General features: G+C 48.5%; 2 protein-coding genes across 2 annotated transcripts in view; one reads left to right on the top strand and one right to left on the bottom strand.

Annotated features, from left to right (window-relative positions):
- Nucleotides 1-9,186, bottom strand: part of ATP4A (ATPase H+/K+ transporting subunit alpha) — an 83,058-nt gene extending 73,872 nt beyond the window's left edge. Inside the window, 2 exon segments of the mRNA XM_032488053.1 lie at nt 8,700-8,832; nt 9,067-9,186. The gene's annotated coding sequence lies outside the window, so the exon portion shown is untranslated.
- Nucleotides 9,187-9,216: 30 nt separating this feature from the next.
- Nucleotides 9,217-20,145, top strand: HAUS5 (HAUS augmin like complex subunit 5). The gene is made up of 19 exons (XM_032488080.1): nt 9,217-9,374; nt 10,156-10,218; nt 10,311-10,343; nt 10,478-10,502; nt 11,076-11,181; nt 11,261-11,420; nt 12,547-12,616; nt 12,693-12,775; nt 13,284-13,341; nt 13,483-13,607; nt 13,808-13,871; nt 13,980-14,110; nt 14,332-14,494; nt 14,708-14,788; nt 14,890-15,035; nt 15,272-15,383; nt 15,460-15,592; nt 17,562-17,694; nt 17,837-20,145. Exons 1-19 carry the CDS (start codon nt 9,277-9,279, stop codon nt 17,952-17,954), a joined length of 1,902 nt encoding a protein of 633 aa, XP_032343971.1. The 5' UTR covers nt 9,217-9,276; the 3' UTR covers nt 17,955-20,145.

Here is a 20,145-nt window from a genome sequence, read left to right as displayed (position 1 = left end):
TTCACAATGATACATATATCAAATCACCATGTACATTTTAAATATATTACAATTTTTGTCAATTATACTTCAATAAAGCAGGGTAAAAAATTTTTCTTTAATCAAACTTTGTCCTTAAAGTACGAACTATCACTTTTGCTCCCAGTCCATTAGACAGAACTAGTCTCATGGCCTCAACTGGATGCAGGGGCCTCTGGGAAATGTAGGCCCAGACTGGGCAGCCAATAGACACCTTTCTAAAATGTTCTTTGAGCTGAGACACAGAAGCCAAAGTTGAGAGCTGCTCCAGGAACAGCAAGTGGGAAGGAAAAGCTGGAATGAGCTTGGCAATTCAAGGAGTGATAAGGAGGCCAATGTGGCAGTAAGTTAATGTCACACATCTTCCACTCTTCAAAATAGGTGGGGTTTTCTCCTCCTTGTAAGAATCCTTGTAGGTGTTTATGAAAGTCCCAAAGATGTCCCCATTTCCACCTCTCCTGAAGAGGAACCCAACACTGGTTCTTCACCTTCCATCTGACAAAGATCTGCTCACAGGAATATTTTGCAAACATACAGCCACCCACCCATAGGACCTCCCAACCCCCTCCATGCCTGGCTTTGTGCTGGGTGATGCTGGGGAACACAGCAGTGACCAAGACAGACCCCTTCCCTGCCCTCAGAAAATCCACAGTCCAGTGGGGAAGGCAGAATCATCAACAGACAGGGCTGTGAGTTGTTCTTTCATTTATTCTTTCATTCAGCAAATTTGTATTGTGCATCTGTTTTTTTGTGCCAGGCATTAGGGACACATTACTGAACAAAGGAGACGAAAAAATCCTACCTCATGGGTCTTACAATCTGGTGGGTTGTGAAAGATAATAAACATAGTAACTAGTAAAATATTAAAGAGTCCTGTGGGAACAAATAAAGCAGAGTAAGGGTGATTGGAAATACTGGAGATGCGTGTGGGGCTGTAATTTTAAATAAGAAGGCAGGTAATGCCCCAGTGCAGATCTGACTTTTGAGCTAAGTCTTGCAGGACTTAAGTGAGGAAGCCAGGCAGACATCTAGGTGAAGAGAGGCCCAGGCAGACAGAACTGTGAGTTCAAAGGCCTGGAGGGAGGAGCATGTCTGATATTTCTAAGATATAGTAAGGCAGCCAGTGTAGCTGAAGTGAAGTGAGCAAGTCAGGGAATGATTAGAGATGAAATCAGGGAGGTAATGGAAGATAAGATGGAGGAGAGCTTACTTCACTCCGAGTGACATGAACAGACTTTGAACAGAGGAGTGACATGAGCTGTCTTGGGTGTTACCTGGCTCTCTGTGACTCCAGAGGGGAGCAGACTGTGGGGGAAATGTGATGGCAGGGAGACTGCTGTGATAGTCCAGATGGGAGGTGATGGAATATCAGGCCAGATTTGGGGAAGTGAAAAAGGAAAAGCTTTGATGAACTTTAGAGGTGGAGTAAACAGGAATTGCTGGTGTATAATATGAGTGGGAGAGAAAAAGAGAGATTTTGGCCTCAGGAGCTGGAAGGACAGAGCTGCCCTTGTCTGAGCTGGATAAAGGGGTGAGAAGTAAGTCTGGGAGGTACAGTGCAGCGGTCATTAGAAATGTGGGGAGTCATGTTCTGGCTCAGTGATTAGTTCAGCAGTGGGCATGTGACCCTTACTGAGCCAATGAGACTTAAATGAATGGTTCATAGAGCTTATGGAAGCAGCCTACCTCTTCCATGTTAGCCTCTAGCCCGCATCTTTCTCTCTCACCTCAGAGAGGCAGAGTAAGCCATTCCACAGCCACATGAAAGAGCCTGGGGCTGCCAGGATGAAGGAGGAGCCAAGGAAGAAGCAAGTACTAGGAAGTGGAGGAGCAGGAACCTGGGTCCTCAGTGATGTCACTGTCATCACTGTCATCACAGCCACTGAGCAGTCAACTGTGTGCCCATCACTGTTCAAGGAGCTTATGCATATCATCTCATTTAAACCCCGTAACAACTCTGAAAAGTAGGAATTATTAGTATTGTCCCCAATTCATAAATAAGGAAAATGAGGCCAGAAAGACTGAGAGACTTGCCCAAGATCATCCAGCCTGTCCGTGGTGGAAGCAGAATTCAAAACTAGTCAGTCACATTGCAGAGCCTTTGCTTATCGTAACTGCCTGTCAGTGTTTGAGTTGCTGGATCACACCTTACCTAAATCAGGATGAAGCAGTATACATTTTAAAATCATGTGAACCAAGATATCTCTTGTTTGGGGTGGGGGGCGCTACTTTGAGTTGAGTTTTCAGACATTTGTCATTGAAAAGAGGCTTAGATGTGACAATCCAGAGGAGGTTATCCAACGAACCAGGGGGTCAGAGAAGGCTTCCCTGGTAAAGGGCACATCTAAGTTAAAAACCTAACGGATGAGGGGAAGGGTGGCAGCACAGGAAGACTCTGAACCCACCTCCTCCCTTGGACACACCCAGTCTACACCTACATATGGAGAAATTCTTCCTGAAGAGGAATTTGCACATAGAGGGACCACATAAAAATGGAGAGGAAAGACAGAGACAGTGGTATCCATGGAAACACACTCCCCTCAACATGATGACCTGCAGTAGGGAAGGATATCACTGAAGGGCCTGAGTGCAGACTCACCCAACCTGGGACACGAGGGGGAAAAACACAGCGGTTTAAAGGACACTGAGACTATATAGAAGGGAAATCCAATTACTAACCTTAGAGTATCTGTCCAATGGGTAGGGAACTGCTGGAACTCTCTCCAGGGTTGAAGGTGCCAGCAAGTGCCATGTTTGATCCTCCCAGGACTCCCCTCCAGCCTGTGCATGCTGCAGCTCCAGCCCCAGCTGCCCTGCCGAGACTACTGCGGCATGGTGCACCCCAAGATTGCCCCAGCTCGCACATGCTCCAGCTCCAGCTGTCCACCAGGGAGGCTTGGCACAACATGCTCCAGGGTTCCCTTTGGTCCATGCTAGCCTCCAGCTGTCTTCCAAGGACACCAGCACAGAGTGCCCTGGGACTAAGCTCAGCCCATGCCCACTTCTGCTCCAGCAGGCCTGCCAAAGCCTCCTGGCATAGGCAGTCTACACAGGGGATGCTCTCACACAAGGCCCCTCCTTCCAGATTGAGAGAGGTAGCTGGTTCACCTAATTCATAAAAACAAACACAGAAAGTCAAACAAAATGAGGAGACAAAGGAATAGGCTCTGAACAAAAGAATAAGAGAAAACCCCAGGAAAAAAACCCTAATGGAATAGAGATAAGTAATTTACCTGATAAAGAGTTAAAAGCAATGGTCATAAAGATGCTTACAGAACTCAGGAGAATGGATGAACTCAGTGAGAATGTCCAAAAGTGTTAGAAAATATAAGAAAGAACCAATCAGAGTGGAAAGATACAATAACTAAAATGAAAACTACACTAGAGGGAATCAACAACAGATTGATGATAAAGGAGAACAGATAAGTGATCTGGAATATAGAATAGTGGAAATCACCCAATCAGAACAGCAAGAAGAAAAATGATTTTTTCAAACAAGGATGTTTGAAGGGACCTCTGGGACAGTATCAAACTTACTAACATTCATGTTATTTGGGTCCCAGGAAGTTAAGAGAGAGAGAAAGGTAACAGAAAGCTTATTTGAAGAAATATTAGCCAAAAATTATCTTAACCTGGGGAAGGAAAGAGACATCCAGGTCCAGGAATCATAGAGAGTCTCAAACAAGATCATCCCAAAGAAATCCACACCAAGACATATTATAATTAAAATGGCAAAAGTTAAAAAAGAGAGAGAGATTCTTAAAGTAAGTAATAAAGTAAGTAAGTAAGAAAGAAAATAAATAAATAAATAAATAAATAAATAAATAATAAATAAATAAATAAATAAATAAATAAATAATAAATTTTAATAATCACATCAAAAAATAAAATAAAATACCTAGGAATAAACATAACCAAGGAGATGAAAGACTTATACTCTGAAAACTATAAAGCACTGATGAAGGAAACTGAAAATGATTCAAAGAAATAGAGAGAAATTCTGTGCTCTTGGATTGGAAGAATTAATAATATTAAAATGGCCATCCAACCCAAAACAATCCACAGATTTAATGCAATCCTTATCAAAATACCCATGACATTTTTCACAGAACTAGAACAAATAATCCTAAAACTTATATGGAACCACAAAATACCCCAAATTGCCAAATCAGTCCTGAGGAAAAAGAACAAAGCTGGCCCTCCCAGACTTCAAACTATATTACAAAGCTACAATAATCAAAACAGTATGATACTGTCACAAAAACAGACACATAGATCAATGGAACAGAATAAAGAGCTGAAAATAAACCCACACACCTATGGTCAATTTATCTACAACAAAGGAGGCAAGAATACACAAGGGGAAAAGACAGCCTCTTCAATAAATGGTGTTGAGAAAACTGAACAGCTCCACACATAAAGGATGAAACTGGCCACTTTCGTATACCATATATAAAAATTAACTCAAAATAGATTAAAGACTTAAATGTAAGACCTGAAATCACAAAACTCTTCAAAGAAAACAAAGAGAGTATACTCCTGACATCAGTCTTAGCAATATTTTTTGATGTCTCCTCAGGCAAGGGAAGCAAAAGCAAAAATAAACAAATGAGACTACATCAAATTAAGAGGCTTTGCACAACAAAGGAAACCACCAACAAAAAAGGAAACCATCAACGAAACAAAAAGGCTGTCTGAACAAAAGAAAATATTTGCAAACAATGTATCTAATAAGGGTTTGATATCCAAAATATAGTAAGAACTCATACAACTTAATATTAAAAAAAAAACCTGATTGAAAAAATGGGCCAGTGACCTGAACAGGCATTTTCCCAAAGACATACAAATGTCCAACAAGCACATGAAAAGATCCTCAACATCACTAATCATTAGGGAAATGCAAATCAAAACCACAATGAGATATCACCTCACACCTGCCAGAATGGCTATCATAAAAAAGACAACAAATAAAAAAGTGTTGACCAGGATGTGGAAAAAAGGGAACCCTTGTGCACTATTAGTGGGAATGTAAATTGACTCAGCTACTGTGAAAAACAGTGGAGGTTCTTCAAATAATTAAAAATAGAACTACCATACAATCCAGCAATTCCACTTCTGCATTTTTATCCAAAGAAAATGAAAACATGAATTCAAAAAGATATACATATTCCTATTTTCATTGCAGCACTGTTTACAATAGCAAGATATGGAGACAACCTAGGTGTCCATTGATAGATGAACAGATAAGGAAGACAAAGGAAATGTGATACACACACACAAAAAAAAAATTATATTACCCAGTATAAAAAAGAACGAATTCTTGCCATTTGTAGCAACATGGATGAAACTGCACGGTGTTATGCTAAGTTAAATAAGACAGACAGAGAAAAACAAATACTGTATGATTTCATGTATATGTAGAATCTAAAGAACAAAACAAATGAACAAACAAAACAGAAACAGATTCACAGTTACAGAGAACAAAATGGTAGTCGCTAGTCGGAAGGGGGTGGGGGGACAGATGAAATAGGTGAAGCGGATTAAGAGATACAAACTTCCTGCTATAAAATAAGTAAGTCAAGGAGGTACAATGTACAGCATAGGGAATCTAGCCAATAATATTGTAACAACTTTGTATGGTGACAGATAGTAACTGGAATTACTGTGATGATCATTTCATAATACATAAAAATATCACATCACTATGTTGTACACCTGAAACTAATATAACGGTGTGTGTTAACTATATTTCAATTTTAAATAAATCAATAAAGTGGGGGAGAAGACCAAAAAGATGAGGAGGAGGTAGCTTTTGAAAGAAGGGTGATTGGTTTAGGTGGCACAGTAGGAATAAAAGCCCAGATGTGGGAGGTACTCTTGACAGGTACTGTCCCAATGAGAACACTGCTTTCCTCTCTGGAAAGATCTTAACCTAAGATAAGTGCCTTCCATTCAGCCCAATCATCATTCCACCAGCCCCTGGCTATGCTTCAGTCTTGTCATCCTCTGCCTGGGTTCCCTACCCTAGCCTCAGTCTCCTCATTGAAGAGGGTTGTATCAGGGTTCAATCAGGGGGCCTGAACCACTACAACAGATATATTAGATAGATAGATAGATAGATAGATAGATAGATAGATAGATAGACAGACAGACAGGAATTTGACCTTATACGGTTGGTGGAGTCACTAAGCAGTCCCTAAGACTGTTGTCTTAGTGTCTGATGCTGGCGTTTGAAATGCACAGGAATGGCAGTAAGGGAGGAAAGACAGATGGAAAGCAAGGGGGAAGCTAGGACGAGCTGGAACAAGCTTGCCCCTGGCTTTGCCGTTGTGAGCATGCACAGAAGCTGGCATCCTTCATCATGGAGCTAAACACACACCTGGCCCAGGAGTTGAAGAAGTTGAAGGAAGATCCAGGAGAAGGGGAAACAGTTGCTGGCTTGGCTGCTGCCCTATGCAAAGACAATGAACCAGCAGCCAGCCAGTGACAACCTATGTGATCTACAAAATGGCAGCTGCCTCACTTCTGCCCTCCAAATCTTCCCCAAGAGTCTCTTGGTCCATCCTAATTGGATGCATACAGAGAAGGTAATTCTAAAATATAGTTCATTCAGCCTAGTCAAGCCGACACATTGCAAAGCCACCATACAGAGACTGGAGGAGAGTGGGGAGAAGATGGTTAGTGGTTGCTGGGGAGATGGTCACATGACCATCTTTGGGTATCATGTGAGGACGTGTTTAATAACCCCTGGGCGGCTTTTTTTAGAGTTGGAGGGAAACCGCTGGTAGTTATCTCTTACATGGCTTTAATTCGTCATCCAAAACATACAGAATGCTTTTTTATTTATATATAATTATATAGCTTAAGTCAAGTGCATCTGACTAATTGTCATTAGGTTATGGTTATAGATATTATTAAACAATATTCCAGCCTTCAGCCAATACTTTTTTAAAATAGACTTTATTTTTTGTGAGCAGTTTTATGCTTAGAGAAAAATCACACAAAAAATAAAGTTCCCATATACATCCCCTCCCTCCACATACATTTTCCTCTATTATTACCATCTTGCAGGAGTATGGTACCTCTGTTACAATTGATGACCAAGAGTGAAACATTATTCCTAACTAGAATCCATTCTCTACATTAGGGCTCACTCTGTGTTGTGCAATTCTATGGCTTTTTACAAATGTATAGGAAGACATATCCACCATTACAGTATCATACAAAACAGTTTCACCCTTCTAAAAAAAACACCCTCTGTGTTTCACAGTTTCACCCTTATCCCCCACCCACCATGACCCCTTGGCAAATACTCATCTTTTTTACTGATCTCTATAGTTTTGCCTTTCCCACAATGCCATATAGTTGTAATCATACAGCATATGGCCTTTTCAAATTGTCTTCCAAGGCAGCCTTATCATTTTGCATTCCCACCAGCAATGAATGAGAGTTCCTGGTGCTTCACATCATCAACACCATTTGGTGTTGACATTGTTTTGGATTGCAGACATTCTAAGAGGTGTGTGTGTCAAGATATCCCACTGTTGTTTAATTTGCAACTCCCTGATGACCTATGATGTTGAACAACTCTTCATATGCTTATTTGCCATCTGTATATCTTCTCTGGTGAGACATCTATTTGTAATTTTCGTTCATTTTTTAAGTTAGATTGTTCTCTTATGGTTGAGTTTTAAAAGTTCTTTGTATGTCTTGTGTATAAGTCAATAATCAGATAAGTGTTTTGCAAATATTTACTCCCAGTCTGTGACTTGTCTTTTCATTCCTTTAACAGCCAATACTATCTAATACCCCTTGAAAGGCTCAGAGACAGATGGCAAACATGTTGTCTAATTGATTTTCTTATATAGCAGAACAAAGGTCAGAAGGGTGCAGATGTTTAAGAGAAATGGAAACTGTCGAGATATCAGGATCATGGAGTAGCAGCTGCTAATCTTTCTTCCAGGAAGCCCACCTGGGTTACAGCAGCCCCTGGCACCTTCTTCTGTATCTCAGCCCTTATGAAGCATTTGAAGTTGAATTCAGCTTCTCCCTGAAATCTACTGTCTCAGTAGTGACTTCATGGTCCCCTTGTCCCTGGTCCAGAGACTCAGCTAACCCTGGGATGTCCCCTTGGCTCCTCACACCCATAGAGTCCCACATTGTATCAGCATCTCCCCCAAAGCTGTCCCTTCTCTCACTTCCCCATTTCAAGGTCTGCTCCATCTAATCCCCAGCCTAAAGCCCTGGATCTCACCCTGGATACCCTCAAGTCAATCAATCTCATGACCCATCCAACCTCCTCTCTGCTCCACAGCCCTACAGTGGTCCAGCACTGTCCTCACCCTTCTCCCCTCATTCTGCTCCATCCCCCTCCCTGGGTTCCCTGCTTTTGTCTCACTCCATCACCTCCCCACCCCCGCCCCACTATTTGTTTACTCAACAACTTAAGAGAGTCAGGCTCTCTACTGGACACTGAGGACAGAGTGGTGACCGGTGCAAGCATATTGAATGAAAGTTCCCTGAATGTTGCCATTTCTCAGGGCCATGTCTGACGCTGAGTAGGCTGGGCTCTCCAGGACTCCAGCCCTAGTAACCAGTGCCTTCTGGGACACTCCACATATCTCACTCTCCGTGAGTCCCACACTGACCCACCCCTACTGCATATGTTCTACCATCCCTACCTGGTAATGCGTCTATGTCCCCACTGAACTGTGAGCTCCGCGAAGTAGGGAGACTGGGGCTGTCTCAGCCACCGGGGTGTCCCCAGCAGAGTCAGCTCACGAATATTACGGAACGGTAAGGCCGAACGAATATCTAGAAGAAAGCACGCCAGGAAGATATTAGGGTCATGTCACCTGCCCTCTATCCCTCACTCAGACCTGAGACACCCTGTGTCTGAAACCAAAGAGCAGCAAATTTGGCATCTCCTCGCCCGATTCTCAGCCTCCTAGGATGAATGCCCTATTTTGTCTAGAAAATTAAAGGAGTTATTAGGGACCTTTTGCCTCTTAGGGAACAGCTAATAGTAGGAAAGAGGACGGGCCCCACCGTTTCTCCACGCCCCTTTCATCCTGGCTAAATGGGACCGATCCCCGCCGGAGGCGCGACAGCTAGAGGTCGGCTCTGAGACCTTGCAGAGCCGGAAAAATCCCCGCCTGCCTGGCGGTGGGTGGCGTCACTTCCGGCGCACTCGTGACGTCAGAGGCGGACGCCACACTTGAAGAGGGGGCGGGAGGCGCCGGCTTCGGTGGCGCTGTCATGGAGTTAGCGCAGGAAGCGCGGGAACTGAGTTGCTGGGCGGCCAAAGAGATGGAGGTTCCTGTGGCGGCCCGGGCCTCGGAGTCGACGCTGCGCAGGTGAGGGCCGCTCTGGGAGTGAGGGCTCCCCACCCTGGAGATAGTCTCCGGGAGTGAGAACCACATCTTCATCGAAGACGCGCCTTCCTCCCCCTCTTCCTCTGCCCCAGGGAAAATAATCGTTGAGGGCGCTCCTGCCCCTCGAGTGGTATACCCAGGCAGAGGATCCTGAATTGAGTGAGGACGTCCTGACCCTGACCCCCACACTCCCACTCTCACCCTGTGAGGCCACCTAGAATGAGGTCCCTGGCACCAGTGGGGATCCTCCATGAGTTAATAATGAAGTCCCCTTCATTATTATTCATGTGAAAATTGGATCTCCAGGATAAGGCTGTCCCTGCAGCACTTCACCACCCACCACCCACCACCCACCACCCACCCCCCACCCCAGCCCAGCCAGCGAGGACACTTTGGAGTCAGCAAAGACCACTCCATTGTGGAGATTGAATCTATAGGAGTGATGACTCACATCTGGTAATGAGAGAGCACTTCCTGACAGTATAGCCCTCACCTCCACCTCTAGAGGTGACTGAAGATAACCCTCTACCAAGGAGAAAGGGAGCACGCGACCAGGGAGTGAGAATACCCCTACACCCAATGAGAAACTCACTATTCCCCAGGAGGGAATATCTTACCCCTGGAAGTATGGACTCACCCTCCTCCCAGAGGTGAGAATTCCCTAGTAAAGACCATACCCCCCACCCCACCCCACCCCTCTGTGAATGAGGATCCTCCACCCTGTGTGATGTCCCAAGCATACCCTTACATGCTGTTCCCACAGGCTGTGTTTGGGCCAGGGGGCCGACATCTGGGCCTACGTCTTGCGGCATGTACACAACCAGAGGTTAGCCTGGCTGCATGAGGGAAGCTGTGGCAGGGGAGGGGACCCAAGCAAGTCCCACAGTAACTCCCCTTCCTCCTCCCTCTCCACTATAGGAATGTCAAGAAGATCCGGGGAAACCTACTCTGGTAATTGGTCCTCAAAGCTATCCCCTCCTGTCTGACCCAGTCCCATCCAGCCATGTCCCCGCCCACAACCTCACACCTCCTGTCTCCCCTCTGGAAGTCCCTGTCATCCTCTAACTCTCACCTTATTTCCTCAGGTATGGCCACCAGGACAGTCCAGAGGTGAGAAGCATGCGATGCAAGATATTATTTCATCCAAAAAGACGATCTGTAGACCTGCTCTGGGCCCAGCCTTGTACTGGGTGATGCTAGGGCCACTGTGTCACAAGACAGCCCTGATCCCTGCACTCATGGGGCTTACCGTCCAGGGGGAGAAGGCATGAGCCGGGGGTTGGGGGACACGGATATGAGGCATCAAAGCTGATGAGGGAGATGGGAGAAGAGACTGGTTTGGGAGAGATACTGAGGCCAGTATAGGACCCAGTGTGTGCATGGTGCCAAGGTGACATCTAGGGGGAGGCTTCCTGGAGACCTCAGGACTCACAGGTGTGGGGCTCAGTGGGGAGGTGAGGACAATAAATAGATTGAGGGGTGAGGCAATCCCAGGAGGAAGAGGAGGACAAGATAGTACCCTTGTGCTATTCTGGGCCTAGAGTTTCAAGCACAGAAACTGCTTAGGAAAAACCTTCTGCTACCCACCTGGGCAGATGAGAGGCTGGTGCTCCACAAAGGGCAGTCAGGCCAGGCTGAGCCCCAGCCAGGCCATGCATCTGACCCTGTACCTGATTCCACCAGGCCCGTCGGAAGTTGGAGCTGGAAGCTGCTGTTGCCCGCCTGCGGGCAGAGATCCTGGAGTTAGACCAGAGCCTGGAGCTGATGGAGCGAGAGACTGAGGCTCAGGGTGACCCATGGGGCTGGACAGATGGGCAGCAGAATAGGGTTAGGGAAGGTACTGATGGCCACCTCTGTTCCTCTCACAGACATGGCCATGGAACAGGCCCTACAGAGCATGCAAGACACCCAGCGTCGCGCTCTCCTCCTCCGGGCTCAAGCTGGGGCCATGCGAAGACAGCAGCGGGGGCTCCAAGTTCCCATGCAGCGACTGCAGAATCAGCTCAAGCGCTTGCAGGATATAGAGAGGTGGGCCTTGGGTGCCCAGGGACCAGCCCTCACCAGGCTGGGCAGACACTTTCTTAGAGGCCCCAGTGCTCTACCCTGACCCCTTCTTGGGTTCCAGAATTCTGAGTGCCACTCCTTAGGATTTAATGTCTGTGAGGCCAGGAAGTTTTGTCATCTCAGCCCCCTGTATTTCCAGGGCCTAGAACTGTGCCAACTATATACCTGGAATACCAGTACTTGGGGGAAGACAGTAAACAAGGGATAGTCCTGCCCTCATGGAGCTCATGCTCTGATGCAGTGGAGACAGACGGTAAACTAGGAAGCAGGCAAACCTATAATCACAGGTGGAGATAAGTGCTGTAAAGAAAAAGCGATATGGTAGAAAGGGAGAGCGAGGTGCTACTCCAGGTAGGATGGCCAGAGAAGGCCTCTCTGAGGAGGGAACATTTGAGTTGTGGGAGGAATTTCCAAGCAGAGAGACAGCGAGAGCAGAGCCCTGAGCTTGGCCTGTGGGAAGAACAGCTGGGAGGCCAGTTCAGCTTAAGTTTCATTGGCAAGAGGGAGAGCATGAGGAGGTAAGGTTGGAGAGGTGGACGGAGCACCAGGGAGGTATTGGAACTCTACCCTGAGACTGAGTTCCTGCCCTGACTCAGCCACTTAACAGCAGTGTGACCCTGGGCAAAGTATTTAACTTCTTTGTGCCTCAGTTTCTAAGGTCTGTAGAATGGGGATAATATTAATACCTATCCCTTAGGGTAGATTTGATAATTAAGTGAGTTAAATCATGCAGTCTGCTTAGAAGAGTTCCTAATACCCACTGTCATTCTGAGTGTGATGGGAACACACCACATTGTTTTTGAGGGTTTTGGGCAAAACAGTGACGTGATTTTGATTTTCTGAGGTTTTAACAGGATCATTGACTACTGGATGGGAACAGACTGCAGAGGCTAAGAGCAGGGAGACCCAAGAGGAAGTTAATGCAGCCATCCAACCAGGAGATGACAGTGGCGGAATTTGGGTTGGCCTCGGAGGTCCAGGCTTAGTGATCCCTGTGACTAGCTTTGCTGGCAGCAAGAGGGGACACAGGCATTGTTCTGCCAGCTGTCTCTTCCCAGGACCCCAGCCCTAACTGCACTCATCTCTCCAGGAAGGCCAAAGTGGATGTAAACTTTGGACCCTTGACGTCAGCAGCCCTGGGCCTGGAGCCTGTGGTCCTGGTAAGAGTCCTGGGCCAGGAGGGAAGGCGTGGAGGCTCTGGGGTTAGGTAACCATCATGCCACATCTTCTTCTCAGGGGGATGTCCGAACAGCCTGCAGCCTCCGGACCCAGTTCCTGCAGAACCTCCTGATTCCCCAGGCCAAGGCAGGCAGCATTCCGTGAGTATCCCTCAGCCCCCAGAGACCCTGCAAAGGACCTGGGCTTTGAGAGGAGTTAGAGTTACTTGTTATAGACACTGAATCTCTGGGCTATGTCAGCCCCAGGCCCTGCCCCAACAGGGCTCCCAGGCTGGGAAAAGGGGGAAACAGACCATTATAGACAGTGACAATCCAGGTGGTTACAGCTGTCAGTGGTGGGGAGGCCTGAGAGGCGCTGGGTACCCAGAGGAGTTGCCTCCCCGAGCTAAGGAGGCAGGGAGGATGGGTTCTCTGGTGAGGAAGGTAAAAGGTTTAGAGGGTGTTACAGCTAAACAGCCCATGTGAAAGGACCCAAGGCTAACAAGTTGATATTAAGTGGGGAACTCAAGTCTAGTAGGCACAGAGGATCTGGTTTCCCATCCTTGAAATGGGGACAGTGACAGCCCCTACCTTATGGGGTAGTGGTGATCATTAGAAGGTGAATTGATGGGTCTTGTAACATTCTCTGTCCCCTTCCTCAACTCCACAGAATCCCTCGAGATGACCACTTTGGAACTTCCTACCAGCAGTGGCTTAGCTCAGTAGAGGTGAGGGGGGCTCTCAAGAATGGCCACACCCTCTGCCTGGTAGTCAAACCTCAGGGTGCCAGGACCTAACCCCTTCTCCATGGAGTCCCAGCTCGCAGTCCCACCTCCATCCTGCCCTGACTTCACCTCTCCCCCAACCAGACACTGCTGACAAACCACCCCCCGGGCCATGTCCTGGCTGCCTTGGAGCACCTGGCTGCAGAGCGAGAGGCAGAGATCCGGTCCCTGTGCAGTCTGGATGGGCTTCAAGATACGGAGACAGCCAGGTGTGGAGTGGGAGCTCCCATAGTCAGAGCAGGGCCAGTGGCTGGGTCAGCTGGGACAGGTCAGGACCAGGCAGGGTGACCTGATGGGGGTGGAACTGAAACCCAGTAACCAATCTGGCAAGTAGGCTGGCATTGGCTACCCACAAGGGCCCAGGCAAGGGGACAGGGCTCCTCCTCTGAAGCTCTGTCCCTGTTCTCAGGTCCCAGGCACCAGACCAGTCAGACTCCAGCCAGGCCCTGCCATCCATGGTGCATCTCATCCAGGTGACCCCCCAGGACCCTTCCCAAGACCCCATCCTCTTCCCAACCCAAGACCCACTCAATCCCCTCACCCAGGGACCATGCCTATCCTAACTTTGTGCCTCACTCCAGGAGGGCTGGCAGTCTGTGGGTGTGCTGGTCACCCAGCGGGGCCCTCTTCTGAAGGAGCATCAGATTCTGACCCGGCGCCTCCGGGGCCTGATGGAGGAGATGGAGAGATGTACCTTGGAATCCAGCGAGAGGTGAAGGGTCTCCATGGGCAGAGGCCTCTGGGCCACCTCTCTCCCAGTGGTGCTGGGATACTAGACTCTTTCCTGCCCCTGCAGCTCCTGTTTCTGCCTCCCTGCTTGCTCTCCTGGTTTGTCTCCCTCTGTTTATGACTCCTTGTGCATCCTTGCAGATCTGGTCTCCCTTCTCTACAGTGACCTTCCTTCTCCTTTACTCTTTTCTGCTTGTGCCCCAGGCAGGCATTGGTACTGGGGCTCCGGGGCTGTGCCTTGTGGGCAGAGCTCAAGGCCCTGCGTGCCTTGAGCCAGGAGCTGGAGGAGGCTGCGGGGCGGCGACAGCTTCTGCTCCAGGAGCTACAAGCCAAACAGCAACGGATCCTGCACTGGCGCCAGCTGGTGGTGAGAGTCGGGACTCCAGGAGAGGTGGCAGGGCCCAGGGAGGGCCAGAGTGAGGCTGGGAGCCTTAAGATCCAGAACTGGGCCTCCTGGTGAGGAGAGGGGGCCAGTGAAACTCCCAGGAGGAAGCAGGGCCTGTGCAAAGAGGGGAGCAGTGCCAGAGGCTGGGCGGTGAGAGGAGAAGCAGCCCATCTCCCTGGCCTTCTGGTTGCCTAGGAGGAAACACAGGAACAGGTCCGCCTGCTCATCAAGAGTAACTCAGCCAGCAAGACGCGCCTGTGCCGGAGCCCCGGGGAGGTGAGAGGGGAGTTGGGGCCAGGTCTGGGTAGGGCCGGGTCTCCTAGAGAGGGGGCCGAGTGGCCTTACACTGCCGTTCCCACTCCTCTTCTTACCCACAGGTGCTGGCTTTGGTTCAGCGAAAAGTAGTCCCCACATCTGAGGCGGTGGCACCCCAGAGCCAGGAGCTGCTTCGGTGTCTGGAGGAGGAAGCCCAGCATCTGCCCCATCTTGTGCTGGGCACCCTGCTGCGGCACAGCCCCGGAGGGTGAGACCGGGCAGCCACCATCTCCCCTCCCATGGATGACTTCACTCCCTGGGCCCACACCAAAAAACACAATCCCAGCACCCCCAGGCTGCTGGACCTCCCCCTCAGGACCTCACCCTCTGGAATCCTAGTCCTCAGAAGTCCCTGGGCCTCCTGAGCTCACCTCTCAGCCCCCAGACCTTCTGAAACCCAAGCCTCCCCCTCAGCGCCCCACCCAACCTGGACTTTCCCCTCAGGTTGCAGCCCCTGCCTACCATCCTCCCATCCATCCACCAGCTGCATCCTGCTTCCCCAAAGGGCTCCAGCCTCATAATGCTGAGCCACAAGCTGGGGCTGCCTACAGGGAAGGTGAGTGCCTCTCCCCTTGGCCCTGTCTTCCCACCCCAACCCCGCCTCAGGTGACTGTCCTTCTACCTTCCTCCAGGCTCCAGAACTGCTCCTCCCAAAGGCTGCCTCTCTTCGCCAGGACCTTCTGTTTCTCCAGGATCAGCAGAGTCTCCGGTGCTGGTATCTGCTCCACATGAAGACCAGCCTGCCACCAGGACCATCCACCCAGGGTAGGCCTGCCCTGCTTCCTCATCCCAGCCCCTTCCCAGGACCATCGGCCTCTGGAAGAAATCACAAACACCCATGGCTTCCACGGTGCCTACTGTGTGCTTTGAGCATGCTCACAAGTTTCATCCTCACAGCAGCCCGTTTACAGAGGAGGGAGCTGGGAAGCAGAGGGCTCGGTAACTGCCCAGAAGGCAGAGCTAGGATTTGGATCCAGGCTGTCTAACATGGGTCTGTGCTCCTAACCACTAGGCAGCACTGCCCATCAAATTGCCAAGCACTCATCCATCATCAGATAGCATAGTTGAGTAGTTAAAAGCTGGGCTGTGAAATTAAACTATGGGGATTTTCTTCTCAGCCCCACCTCTTCCTTGCTGTAGGATCTCCCTGTGCCTCAGTTTCCTCCTTGGTGGAGTAAGCATAATCATAGTACCTTACAGAGTTGCTGCAAAGCCTCAGGTAACCCAAACAGGGCATTGAGCCTGGCTGCAGTCAACACTGCGTGTCTCTGGTGTGATTACAACACTGTTACCTGCACATGTGCAGCCTCTTCCAGTCCTTACCTTGAGGGAAGAGAATATGAGACCCCAGTTTACAGAGAGGAAACTGAAACTCAGAAAAGGCATTTATTCCTGGATTCACGCAACAAGCACTCGGTGGACATGTGCCAAGTGCTGGCCCTGAGAGCTCAGTGGGAGGAGAGGTGAGAGCTGTCCAGCCCCAGGGGTGTCCCAGTGAAAGAAGTAAAGAGCGAAGAACCAAAGGAGAAATAGATGGAAGAGGTGCCTTAGTGAGAAATCAATCAGGGTACCATCAACAAAGCAGGAAGAGACCATTTTCAGGCCTTTGAGTTTTGGGCTCCCTGCAGCCACCCCTGTCCAGTGGGCAGGGAGCAGTGTGAAGGAACAGCAAAAACAGCCCAAGACAACATGGCATAGCGTCATCCCACCCCAAGGGCATCTTGGACTTTTAACACATCTGTCCCAGAACTTAGTTCCCTCTAATCCAAAAAGCAACTCTTTTTCTCACTCCTGTTTTCCTTTCCTCAATAAATGACCCCACTGTCCTCATGTAGACGCTGAAGCCAGAAACCCAGGAGATGTCCTTAATTCTTCCCAGTCCCCCACCTATAGCCTGTCAGCAGGCCCTATGGATCCAATCTCCCGAGTGCCCAGTCTGTCCCCTGCCCCACTGGCCTGTGGTTCAGATAATTCCACCTAACCCTAGGAGCGCCTGAAAAAAGGGCAAGTGTCATGCCTGAGGTTGCAAGGCCAGGAAGGCATCCAGGCCCAAGGGTCTGACCACACTGCTGATCTGCACTTACTCTGAGCTGGGAACATTCTGGGTCTGTGGAGAGGGACCCAACCAGTCACAGCGCCCAGGGGAAAACACCGCTGGAGTGAAGGGCTGCAGTGGTCTGAGGAGGAAGCCTGGGGGTGAGGGGTGCTGGGAAAGGCTTCCAGGAGAAAAGACGGTGTCTCAAGTGAGCCCTGGGGAATAGGTGAGGTTTTGCTCAGGAGTAGTGAGCAGAGGCCACATAATGCACCCCTCAAGTACTATGCTGAGAGCTTGGGCTCTGTCTTGGGGCACTGGGGAGCCTTACAGAGTTCAAGCAGGAGAAGGAAAGGATTAGGTTTAGGCTAAGATCACTCTGCCTGCCATGTGAAGGGTGGACCAGTGGGAGGCCGAGGTTTGGAGCCTAGGAGGGAGGCTGGGGGAAGAGAAGGGAAGCAGTGAGGACGCTGAGGGATGGGCCATGGAGATTGATGGGCCATCAGGGGGAGGCAGGAAGCCAAACAGAATGAGGCCTGGGGGATGGTGAGCTTGCACCTGATAAGAGGACAGGGAAGGAGGGAGAGGTTTGGGAGAGATGCTGAGATCGAGACTAGATGACTAGAACTTGGTGACCCGTTGGCTGCAAAGCACCAAGGAGCCAGGAGACTCAGTGCTGTTTCTCGGGTTTTTAACCTGCAGAGCTCCTGCAGATCCGGGCATCCCAGGAGAAGGAGCAGAAGGAGAACCTGGGGCAGACTCTGAAGCGGCTGGAGAACTTGCTGAAACAAGCGCTGGAGCGAATCCCTGAGCTGCAGGGCGTTGTTGGGGACTGGTGAGGGGGAGATGCTGAGGTGGGGGTGGAACTGGGCAGAGCAGGCAGAGCTCAGACCACGGTGGTGTCGGGGGCAGGCTGAGGACAAGCAGGCGTGGTGTTAACGGGAGGCCAGTCTCTCTTACACCATCCTCTCCTCCAGGTGGGAGCAGCCGGGACAAGCCGCCCTCTCCGGGGAGCTCTGCCAAGGCCTGTCCCTGTCCCAGTGGCGGCTGCGCTGGGTCCAGGCCCAAGGCGCCCTGCAGCAGCTGTGCAGGTGAAGAGATGGCTCAAAAAGAAGTCAAGAGCTTCACATTTGTTCACACCAACACTTCACTTCTCCTAGTAAGACCTTTGGAAGAAAGCATCTCCTGGATGCATCAGCCCATTGTCTCTACCCACACCTGCTGTCCCCCTCCACAGACTGTTCTGTTGTTCCTCTCAACTGCCTTGCCCCTGTCCTGGCATCCCACCAAAGCCAAGAGAATGGAGTACTGTGGGCCCCACCCTACCTGAAACTCTCCTCATCACTTTTACCCTCAGCAAAAAGTAATCAAGCACCTGCTCTAAACACTAAGGATCCAGTACTGGAAAAAAAAATGGACAGAAGTCCCAGCATTCAGGGGAGTTGTTCTAGGACTTGAAAACAGACTGCTGGCAAGATAAGTAAGCAAAATATCTAGTATGTGGAAGATAACTGCTATGGAGGAAAAGCAGTTATAGAGGTGTGATTTTAAATCAAGGGCTACACAGCAAAGGCTGCACTCTGTAAAGGAAGTGAGAAGGAAGCACGTGGGTATCTGAGGAGGGCTTGCAGAGTGGGGGAGCTACAGCTCATGCAAAGACCCTGAGGTCAAATGTGCTGGTGTGAGGGCTGAGGAAGCAGTGTAGCTGGTGGAAGAGGGGGAGGGTTTAAGAGATGAGGTCATCTTCTGGTTTTTATAGTTTCTTTTTTACATTTAAATCTCTGAGCCATTTGAAACTTATCCAAATGGATTCAGTTTAGTCTCATTTTAAATATATCTCAACAGCACTTATGAAAATTCTCATTCAGAGCAGTGATTGCCTCTGAAAGAAAGTTGGGTGGCAGAGATCAACCAAGGAAGAGACAAACTTTCTAGAGCCAAAAATGTATACTGAAGATACTGGGGTTTACACAGGTGTACAGGCTTGTCAGAACACACTGTACTCATTAGATCTGTGCATTTCAGTGTGAATTCTCTTCAATTTGTTAAGTAAAACTTTGCCTACCTAAACTTTGTAAAGTAAAATTTGAGATACCACCTTTTCATACACTAAGTTTCCATGGTTACTTGGGCGTATGTGGGTTCTCTCCGAACATTTGTCTGCCTGATTCTCCTGCGCCATCCCCACGGTGTTTTAATTATAAAGGCTGTGTAATATGTCTTCGTACCTGAAATGGCTGATTGCCATCTTGCTCTCATTTTTCAGTGTTTCTCTATCTCTTCCTGCTATTTTTTTCTCCCAAATGAAATGAACTTTATATCCAACTTACCTGGTTCCAGAAGGAATACAAACATGGATGGGAGTTTTACTGGGGTTGCAGTTAGTTTCCAGATTAGGGATATTTGACATCTTTGTGATCTTATACCTTGTTTTCCACCTCCCTTCTCGTAACTCCGCTCTTGGCCTCCGGGCGCCCTGACTCTCCCATTCTCCTCCTGTCCCTGGCTACTCTTCACATTTGCCTTACTGTGCACCACCTTAGTGTTCCCTCTCCTCCTCCCTCTCTTTATCTCAGCTCCCAGCCTCCACCTCCCTGTTGAACATGGGGATCCTTAACCCCTATCCTTGCTTAATTTTTCTCCATAGCACATATTCTAACATACAATATTTTATTGTATCTTTTATTGTCCTCTTCAAACAGAATGTAAGCTCCATGAAGGTGAATTCCTCTATAAATTAGAAATTAAACAAATTTTCCTAGATGTGATTCAAAATCCAGATGCAATAATGGGAAATAATAACAAAAACATAAAAGTAAATTTTTGCATGGTTTAAAAAAAAAGAACAAGGTAAGAAGAAATGACAAACTAGGGGGGTGGGGTTGCAATTTATACTATAAAGGGTATGTGTGTGCACACGTGTGTGTGTAGTGTCAAAGTGGAAAAGAAAAATTCTAAGTCTATAGAAAAGTGGGCAAAATATATATATGGACAATTCTCAGAAAATATGCTCAAACTCAATAAGAGAAAAGCAATTAAAACCCCACTTTGATATATATTTCCCACCTATCAGACTGGGAAAAAGGAAACCCATAATTTTGGCAACTCACTCTGTTGGCAAGACTATGGGAAAACAGCAGTTTAATATGTAAATGCACATGTAATATGGAACACCAGTGGGATAATCACCAGCAAAACTATACATGCATTTATTCTTTGCCCAAATGCTACTTAGAGAAATGTATTGCAAAGACATACTGGGTGAAATAAAAACTGTGGCACCTTG

This window comes from Camelus ferus, chromosome 9 (assembly GCF_009834535.1).
Source record: "Camelus ferus isolate YT-003-E chromosome 9, BCGSAC_Cfer_1.0, whole genome shotgun sequence".
Taxonomy (NCBI): domain Eukaryota; kingdom Metazoa; phylum Chordata; class Mammalia; order Artiodactyla; family Camelidae; genus Camelus; species Camelus ferus.
This window is presented reverse-complemented; position numbering and strand designations above follow the sequence as displayed.